The following is a 10,159-nucleotide window of genomic DNA, read 5'->3' on the forward strand; positions in this document are numbered from 1 at the left end:
TCCTTTTACTGCCTCAATTATGGTGCTTTTAAATAGTCTCCATGCAGTTTGCAGGCATTTCACTCTTGTAACTGTTCCTTTTAATTTCCGTCTAACTAGCTTCCTCATTTTTGTATAGTTCCCTGTTTTGAGGTTAAATGCTATTGTGGTGGGTTACTTTGACACTTCTCCCCCTCCAAGAATGTTATATTTAATTACATTATGGTCGCTATTACTGAGACGTTCAGCTATAATTTACCTCTTGGCCATACCCTGTGCTCCACTTAGGATTAAAAATCAAGAATTGCCTCTCCCATGGAGGGTTCCAGGACAAGCTGCACCAAGAAGCAGTCATTTAATGTGTCTAAAAATTTTACCTCTGTATCCCTTTTTGAGGTGACATGTACCCAGTCAATATGAGGACAGTTGAAATCCGCCATTATTATTGGGTTTTCTGTCTTCATATCCTCTCTAAACACCTTCAAAGTCACCATCACCTTCCTGATCAGGGGGTGGGTAGTATATTCCTACTGCTATACTGATTATTCAAACATAAATTTCTATCCACAGAGATTCTATGGTTCAGTTTAATTCATTTTAGATTTTTACTTTACTTGACTATGCTGTCTTTCACATATAGTGCCATTCCCCCACCAGCTCTGTCATTCCTATATATTTTGTACCCTTGTATTACCGCAAACCCACTGATTATCTTCATTCCACCAAGTTCCACCTATTATATCAATATTGTCATTTAAGGCCAGGCACTCTAGTTCACCCATCTTAGTATTTAAACAGCTAGCATTCATCTGATGAAACATAGGAAAGCCCTTTCTTCATATCTCCATTTGGCATCTGAATGTCGAGCCTTTCATCTGTTCTTTATAATGCGCATCAAATCTCTCATTCTGAGCCACGGTAAAGTAATTTTTCCAGTCTCCTGAAATCCCTGGTGGGAAGAAAAAAAAAAATGAATGACTAGTTTATTCTCCCCTTCCTGGCTCCTGCCCCACTCTGAGGTTGTTTCTGTTATCTTCTTTCCCAAAGATACTCCAAAAGGCCCTAGCATAGTCCTGTGATCCTAGTGCTGTTCAGACAGAATTCTAAGTCAGGTTTTCAGTGTTCTTTTTGCCTAGATGCTTAACAAGAACAAAGGAGAAAAATGTAACAGATCAAAAGGCTGCAAGAGACTTTCAAGTTAAGCAAGTTAGAGTTAGAAGCAGCGGGAGACATTTATTTGAGGGGCCAGTCCTATGAGGTTGATGGGGTCCACACAAACTTTACATTGTCCTCACTGCTGGGGACTGTGTGTGTGTCATGAGCAGAAGGGTCCTATGGAACATCTCTTCACACCAGTCATGCACCTCAGGATGTATGATTAATGCACGTACATTTTCCAAACTTCTGACTGATCTTGGATGCTCAACTTGAGACACCTTTAAGGGTCCCCAATTTTCAGAAAATGCTCAGTACCCACCTTTTAAAACTCAAAACCTTAAAAGGTGTCTCAGGCTGGTCACCCAAAAGCACCAGGAACTTTGGAAAACTTAGGCCAGTGTCTATTTTTCTTTTCAAGAGAGAAAAGGATCTTTGTATCCAAACAATTGTTTTTAAGATGCATGCAAGAAACACCAACAGTAATTAGCACTGTTGAACTGTCAATGGATACTGTGTGCACTCCCAGACTGATGATACTGGCATCTGTGATCTCTTCCTGCAGGCCAGTGTCACATATTAACCCAGGTCCAGGCATGGCAAATCATTATTGTTATTTGTATTGCACCTGAAGTCCCGCTGGGGTAAGTACATAGACATAGTATGAGACAAACTGTGCCCGGAGGAGTTTATAGTGTAAACGAACAAGGGCACTTCCTTCTGGATATCCCCATTTTGCAGATGGCAAAAGTGAGGCACAGGGCAATCAAGGCCCACCTCCTCAAAGGTATTTAGGCTTCTAATATCCATTGATTTCAGGGCCTCAGAGATTTGCTCAATGCCACATGGTAAGTCAATATCAGAGCAGGAAACAGAATCCAAATTTCCTGAAGCCCCAGCTAGTACCAAAACCACAAGATCAGTCATTCTTTCCAGAGTGCTACACCAGGATCTGCATGCTAGAAACTAAACAGGAGAACCTTCCTCGTAGTAATTTATCTGAGCTGGGCCTTCCATATGCAGCTCAACCATTAACTGGGCTTGGCTCACAGAGAAAAACACTGACCCTGGGAATTTCCCTTCCTGTGAAAGTGGGATCAGGAGCTAGTAATAGTTGTAGAAAACTGTTCCTGCTGTTATCTTACTGGCCTTTCCTGTAAACCTCTTACCTTTTCTCATGAATGGAGACACAGTGTGGTCCATAGCCCAGGTTGGCATCATTTCATAGTTGACAGTAGGATTCTTCTTCATCTCCTGGAAGGAGGTATGGTGGAGGATTTTATTCACCACTTCCTCCTTCAGGTCCTTTCCCAGAAACTGGAGCACCTTCTCTATTTCGCGCTTTGGGTCCTGCAGAGAGACAGGCAGATAGACCCTCAGGTGGTGAGACATGATAAAAGATAATATATTACTGAGTAGAAGTTTTCCTAGCCACTCTTGGATGTGTTGGTAGAATGTGATAGATCTTTTTTGTATTCATTTGGGACCTAATCCAGAGACCAGTGGAGCAGACCTCTAATGAGCAAAGAGCAGCTCTTTTAATGAGTGATGCATCATAATAACGAATCATTTCTAGAGCCCAGAAAAACTTTTGAAAGAAAGGATCACCAAAGGCTTGCTATCCTGTACAACTAGCTTTCAACAAAACACTCCATTTACCAAGCGGGCTGCTACTTACACACTAGTGTTCTCGAAGCAGAGGGTATAAGTTCATAGAATCAGTGAAGAGAGGAGGGGTAGGGAAAAAAATGTCAGGAATCCATTGTAAATATTAAAAGTAAACTGCTTGAATTTGAGATCTCGCAAAAAGGGCATTAAATTAAGCTTCTAAAGTTCGAGCACTGATAGTCATATGAAATAGCTTCCCCTTTTAAAGACAGAGACAGAAGCTAGCTGAAACCTTTAAACAAAAAAGTCTCACCAGCCCTAAACTCTAACCTCAGCCAAACTGCAGCTCAGCTATACAATCTCTTGGATCCATCACTTATTGGTTTTAGACAATCAGCCACCACTACATACTTTTTTTATTCTTTTGCGTGTGCATGTATTCCCCCCGCCCCCTTAAAACACCTTTCCATCTTGCTTTCTGTAGCCAGGAGGAAAAAGGGGCCCCTCACCAAAAAAACACCCAAAATCCAAAACAACCAAAGTTAGAACAAACCAACCAAGTAATATTAATCAGTTTCCTACTCTCCAATGAGAAGCTGCAGTGTGGCCTTCCCTGAAATGCTGCAGTCCTAGCACCAGGGCGTGTTGGGGAAAGGTATAAATAGTAGCCCTTAGAAATCCCCTGCCTCATATGACCTAAAGTGGAGTCTAGCAGCCCATGCCTAGTATTGTAGCCGCTTCTGGTTCCAGTAAGAACGCAACCCAAACCCCTTGTCTTAAGGTAAGAATAGCTAAAAGCATCTTTACACAAAGAAAATGACCAGCATAGCTATGCAAGTAAAAATCCCTGTATACACACTCCCATCCCAGCCTTTCCCCAAGATAAGCCCTAAGTGTCTACTTTTGAGAGAGAATGAAGCCAGCTCCGCAGTTTGCAGCCTGCAGTGGAGTGGTTTATTTTCTTTCAAAGTTATATCCAACTCAAGGGCTTTAACACCTGTTAACAGATGTACCCCTTATATTTCCCAATCCTCTGTGGCAGTTTGCTGAGTCACAACCAGCTTCAGCTGCCAAATAGATTTCAACTGCATTCCCCATGCACGGCACACTAAGGATGTAATTGTACAGCTGCAAGCAATCGAGCTCAGTGCAGGTGCACAGAGAGCTTCTGGTGGTATGTCAACTCTTCTACATATTTGCCTGGTTTTACACCAGGCTTCATAAAAAGCACTAGCCAAGTCTGTACAACCTAAAATTTCATACAGACAAAATTAGAAAGTAAGCAATTTTTCAGTAATGGTGCACGGTGACACTTTTGTATTTTTATGTCTCATTTTGTAAGCAAGTAGTTTTTAAGTGAGGTGAAACTTGGGGTATGCAAGACAAATCAGACTCCTGAAAGTGAGTCCAGTAGTCTGGAAAGGTTGAAAACCACTGATCTAGAGCTCCTTATTTAGGTGTGTAAATAGGAACTGGGTTTTTCTGGAAATCTAGTTGCTGTTGTGGGGGGCACTTTTGAAACTTTTGCCTTACGTGACTCTGAAGCAGAATGGAACAGACCTAAAGCTCCCCTGACTTCCTTCCTGTGCTTACCAAAACTACCCTGTGTTCACCCTCAGAACTTCAGTGTGTAAAATTTATGACCATGTGTGTTCGTTGTGTTGCTGTCTGACTGAATGCAAAGATGTGAGACATGGGAATATTTAAGGATGGCTCAAATATGAATTAAAGATCCATTAGACTCCTAATAAATCACTGGCTCAGGCTAAGCCTGGTCCTCCTCCCTCTTTGTTAGTGCTCTGGGTGCAAAAGAGAATAGGCTGGGGAGGAATAACCCTGTTAATTGATTTGCCTGGTAGGTGGTGAGGGCCAGCTGGTGGGAGCTCGCTAAGAGGGGCAGGATGTGTGTGTGTGGCAGGGGGCTTATTGTGTTACATAAAGGATGAGAGGAGGGTCCTGGTCCCTCCATCCCCTCCTAGTTCTACCTTCTCTTGGGGTTGACAGGGGCACAAAAGGGAGTGTTTATGGACCAGACTAAAATCAGGTCTGGGGAAAAGGCCAGGGGTCATTGCTTTCTAAACTAATGGGGCATGAGCCATCTAGCAGTTTAGGGATTGTTTACCATATTATTATAAGAAGGCAAGGGGTGGATTAAAATGAATCATGGTTTGGATCAGCTGAATCCACTGTTGTACCTCTGGGTGTCGGCTGTAGGCAGGAAGTTTGGGGCCGTGTACTCGCTGCCTTAGTTCGGCCTTGAACGTGGCTGGTTCCGGGATTGTTTTGTTAATATGCAAGTATTTTCCCACTGGGTGTAGTAAAATAGGCGATTGCAGAACCACCCCACCACTCCTAACGATGCCAGTGTTGCAAACGGACATGCAGGAGAGGAAGGATGAATTTCTGGACTGGCACTCAGGAGATGTGGGTTAAACTCCTGGGTCTGTCACAGATTCCCTCTAGGCAAATCACTTAATCTGCCAGTATCTCAGTTCAACAGCAGTAACACTGCTACTCTCCCATCCGGGGTGTTGTGAAGCTACACTCATTAATGACTGGGACATGCTCAGATAGGACAATGAGGGGAGCCCTATATATACCTAGATAGATGTTAAAATCACCCTCCTTCCTTAGGGAAAGGGGGCATTTGGAGCAGGATCCCCTGGCATCTGCTCATCGCTCCCCCTTCCTCACCTTTTTCATGTCCTCGTAGAACATGTACAGAATTCGATAGGCCTTTTTCTTCTCCCACCAGCCTTTGACGTGATCGTACCAGGATCCATAAGCCACTACATCCAGATTGAAACAAGCAACAAAGAGAAGGAGGAGAGAGATATCACAGCTCGTACTGGTTCTAAGAGTGTCACAGGGAACGTGAGCTGTTAGGTTATTATACCAGTCTCCCAGAAGGAGGCTGGGAGCCCCGTTGCTTGGGACTTTTAAAACCAGGCTGGACAGAACAGTGGACTGTGTGCTATGTGCACTAATCCTGCACTGGGGCAGGGGGTGGATGGGATGAACTGCTGGTCCTTTTTCTTCAATAACCAGCTGGAATTTTTAAAGGCATTTTTAAAGGGTACATCTACACAGTGATTAAAAATCCAGGGCATTGAGTCTCAGAGCCTGGATCAGCTGCCTCAGGCTCATGGGGCTCAGGAAGCAGGGCTAAAAATAGTAGTGTAGACATTCAGGATCAGGCTGGAGCCCAGGCTCTGAGACCCTCCCCCTCGTGGGGTCTCAGAGCCTGAGCCCAGCTCGGGTTGCCAGTTTTGCTTGGATGTATTCCTGGAGGTTTCATCACATGACATAATCTTTAATTCAAGATTAACCTTTAATTCCTGGAGACTCTCGGACAATCCTGGAGAGGTGGCAAGCCTAGCTCCAGAGCAAGCCCAAACATCCACATTGCAATTTTATAGACCTGCAGCCTGAGCCCGAGTGAACTGAGCCGGGCTCTTAGACTTGGGGCTGCAGGTTTTTTATTGCAGTGTAGATCTACCCGGAGGCACCATCTGATCTGCTGCTTTCTCCTCCCAACCCCTGCGCTCACACTGAGTTGAACCTATTTCTGTGGGGCAGGCAGGAGAAGATGGGCACGTTGAGTCCCCAGTATTGGTCAATGCCTCTGGACAGAGGGATAAGGTAGCTGAGAACGGTTTGGAGGGGAGGGGAGGGGGGGATTAAAAAGGTAACTAACTAGATATGTTACATGCTTGTTCTATGTTGTCTGGCCGGGTGTTTTGTCTAGTTAGATTGTGCCGTCTGGGGAGGAGCCATATCATTCTCTGTGTGTGCACGGTGCCTGTGTGGAGCTGTTGGGCCCCACTGCAATGCCAACATTAAATAATCATTATTATTTTGGCCTTAACAAGGCTTTGCAAACTTCTCTTCTAAGTAGTGTGTAAACATTCTGGTGGGTTTCGATTCTTGGCCCCAAACCAGAAACTGAAATGTTTGGGCTCTGCTCCTGAAGGGGAGGATTGTGAGGGCACCAAGTATAGTAAGAATTATTTCTGTTACAGCAGCCCTGTGGGATTCCCTCGTGTTAGGTACTGTACACATATAGTGAGAGACAGCCCCTGCCCCCAAGAGCTCACAATCTAAACAGATAAGACAAGGTGGTAGAGCAAATGGAGTCACAGAGCGGTGACTTGCCCGAGGTCACACAGGGAGGTGAACTGACTTGCCCAAGGTCACCCAGCAAGTCAGTGGCAGAGCTGGGACTAGAACCCTAGTCATCTCAGTCCTAGTCCTGTGCCCTATCCACTGAACCACATTGCCATGGCTTAAAGTTCACATACTGCCCTAAGGAACTCGCAGTCCTGTCAGGCTCTGAGGAGCCAGGGAAAGTCACTAACACTGGACCCTTTATAAAGCAATTGAATAATATATCCCTGGATTCTTGCCCAGGGGGTGAAGGGACAATCTCTTTTCTGTTGTTTACGTTCTTATGCCACACCTGATACTGTGGTTTCTGAGAGGTTACTCCTACCTTTCCCAGCCATGAACTTCCCCAGGAACTCATCCAAGGTGCCGGGGTCTGGATGCATCTTTGCCATCTGGTAGAAATGGTAATAAGAGACAGCCACATCCTTGGCATTTCGGGCAACATAGATCATCTGCAGGACAGAAAAGGGAACGTAGTGCAGTCTGAATTAGCAGGGGCTGCAGGGATTTTGACCTGACCCCCTGCATAGGTCTGGAAGAGATTTCCCCTGCTCCAGTACAAACACCATCACTGTACAACTGGCATATGAATTATGGGGAGGTTGCCTTTCTGAGGTGTCTGGCACTGGATGCTGCTGGAACCAGGAGGCAGGCGTAGTTGGGCTGAAAGATGACGATTCCTACATCGCTGCATCTCTCTGGGATGGCTGGAGCTGGTTACCTTGCAGTCCTGCTCCCAGAAGGAGACAGGGAGGAGCTGAACTGGGAGGTGGGTCTTCACTATCCGAGGCAATGGCGCTGTGGCCAGCTGTTCTGTGCCTGGAAAACACACAGGGGGTTAAAGGTTAAAGGAATCATCTGGAGCACCTGGCACATCCTGAATGAACAGCCTGTGCTCACTGGAGAATGAGTCAGCACGTCCTGCCTCTTCCTTTCAGGATACCGAGAAAGAGGGAGGTGAAGCTAAATGCCCTCCCCACCCTAACTCTCCTGCTGCTGGCTGCCTTCTCACGCAGAACCACTGCACCTGAATCTTTGATCAACTCCACTGATTTGTTTATTGCAGCCACCAGTCCAAATTTACCCTCTCTCTTTAAAACCCTCCATGGGCCCACTTCAGCTTGTCTCTTGGACCTTGCCTGTCCCTCTGCTCATTTAGCTCTGGTTTCCGCTGTGACATGCCAAACAATCCTGCAACTGCTGGTGCAGATTCACCCTCTTGGCAACTGCTGCTGTCTAGAATGACTTTCCTGCATCTCTCTGCCTCATTCAAGAGGGCCTCTCTCATTTCGGATCTCATCCTTGCTGATAACTCTTTAGTTATGCACTGGAACAGGTCACCAAGGGAGGTCGTCAAATTCCCACCTTTGGAGATTTTAAGAACAGGTTAGACAAAGACCTATCAAGGATGATTTCGGTATACTTGGTCCTGCCTCTGCACAGGGAGATGGACTAGAAGGCCTCTCAAAGTGCCTTCCAGCCCGACATTTCTAAGATTAGTAGCAACAAAAGGAAAAATAAATTATGATTATTTATTTAGCATTGCCAGTGCTTTACAGACATGACAGGGTCTCTGAGCCTAAGAGCTTACAGTCTAGCTAAACATGGGTAGGGACTTGGGCTAGGGTGGGCAACAAAAGCAGCGTAATTGTCCCTTTCTCCATTTAAACTTTTCACCTGAGAATCACAGTGAGAGAGCTAAAAGAAAAGGAGTACTTGTGGCACCTTAGAGACTAACCAATTTATTTGAGCATAAGCTTTCGTGAGCTACAGCTCACTTCAAGAGCTGCTTTCTTTTGACACGGAACAAGGAACTCCACCAGAATAAGATAAACCTAAGGCTTTGTCCCTAATGCTGCTCTGTTTCACTCTAGAGTTTCTGGCTTCCAGCTACAGATTCAAAGAAGCAGAACAAAAAGCACACACTGGTGCCACAACATTTTTCTACTGATTTTGTTTTCCTGTGATGAGGAGCAGGATTAATAAGCAGGAAACAAATGAGCTTTAAGGCAGGCTTTGGAGGAGAAATGGGATGATGTGATGCTGACCGGGTCAGGGAAGGTGTCCCTGACTCTGTAATGGCGTGTTTAACCCTGTAAAGCATGTTGGTGTACAGTTTGTACAAAGACACTATAAAACCAGCTGCACTGTTGTAAAGGTTGAATTACATACAGCATTAGAATCAGTCTAGAGACAGCATTCTCCTCCTTCCATGGCTCCTGTGGGAGGGGGCTCTTGCATTTGTCTGATCTCCTGTACAACGCTTACCACTTAGGAGTCCAGGGAAGCTCATTTCCATGAAAGGGACTCGATTGAAAATTGCATCCCGTTTACATTTCTCCTCGTCCCCATCATTGTAAATCATGTCCACGATTTCACTAATCCAGGTTGTGCCTGGAACGTAGATTGAAAGGAGCATTTCAGAGGTAAGCGTATTCTGTCTCCTACTGGTGGATGGATATAAAGTTAGGTGACCCACCCCCCCCACATTTAAATACACTCTTATTTTTACTTGCCTGATTTTGGGTAGGTGGAAATGAGAAGGTCATCTGGTCTGGCCTGGAATGATTCCACCTGAGCCCAGTTCTCCACAAAATGCCGGTAGAGGGGAATTTCATGGATAACCTCTAATTCCTGCCTTGACAAATGTTCCATCTTGGGAGGGCTGAGTTAAGGTGAGGAAAAAAGGGGTTAAATGGCTCTCATTATTTGCATGATAACTGTATGGAAGACATCCCTACACATCATGGAACTAACACTGGTTTCCAAGAGGTGGGGGTGGAAGAAGTAGAATTCTGTTGTTCTTGATTTCTGTAGTCTCTCTTTACATGAATCAATATACTTTGCAATTTCTAAACAAAAAAAAGCCAACCAAACCAAAAAAAACCCACAAAAAGCTTTGTTAAAGAAGAGTTACCATTGGATTTGTTCCACTGGAGCCCAGTGTAGCCTTTTATTTTATTTAAATTTTGTAACGTGGTATTACACTACCATGAGTTCAGCTCTGGCGGCTACAGTGTCAAGCTTAACGGTGAAAGTCACCTCTGCTACTTGCTTTAGATTTAGAGTCTCTAGGGCAGCAGTGGGCAACCTACGGACCATAGACCACATGGGGCCTCTCGGGGTAATCCATTGGCGGGCCGCGAGACCGTGTTTACATTGAGTGTGCACAGGCCCAGCTGCCCGCAGCTCCCAGTGGCTGCGGTTCGCCATTCCCAACCAGTGGGAGCTGCGGGAAGCGGTGCAGGCT

The 10,159-nt window shown here is 45.3% G+C and overlaps 1 protein-coding gene across 1 annotated transcript; it reads right to left on the reverse strand.

Moving 5' to 3' along the window:
* Positions 1–815: 815 nt before the first annotated feature.
* On the reverse strand, positions 816–9,573 carry LOC144263451 (sulfotransferase 1 family member D1-like). The gene is made up of 7 exons (XM_077814328.1): positions 9,426–9,573; positions 9,178–9,303; positions 7,631–7,728; positions 7,235–7,361; positions 5,437–5,531; positions 2,304–2,484; positions 816–928 (listed from the first exon to the last, which is right to left on the reverse strand). The coding sequence occupies exons 1-7, from the start codon at positions 9,562–9,564 to the stop codon at positions 816–818; spliced, it is 879 nt and encodes a 292-aa protein (XP_077670454.1). The 5' UTR covers positions 9,565–9,573.
* Between the last annotated feature and the right edge of the window lie 586 nt (positions 9,574–10,159).

This window comes from Eretmochelys imbricata, chromosome 4 (genome assembly GCF_965152235.1).
Source record: "Eretmochelys imbricata isolate rEreImb1 chromosome 4, rEreImb1.hap1, whole genome shotgun sequence".
NCBI lineage: Eukaryota > Metazoa > Chordata > Testudines > Cheloniidae > Eretmochelys > Eretmochelys imbricata.

Excerpts from the sequence above, each read along its gene's own strand:
- LOC144263451 (XM_077814328.1), bottom strand. The coding sequence starts at position 9,564 with ATGGAACATTTGTCAAGGCAGGAATTAGAGGTTATCCATGAAATTCCC. Across the intron at positions 9,304-9,425 it reads TTCCACCTACCCAAAATCAG|GCACAACCTGGATTAGTGAA; the intron begins GCAAGTAAAAAT and ends TCTACGTTCCAG. Across the intron at positions 7,362-7,630 it reads TCTGGGAGCAGGACTGCAAG|ATGATCTATGTTGCCCGAAA; the intron begins GTAACCAGCTCC and ends TCTGTCCTGCAG.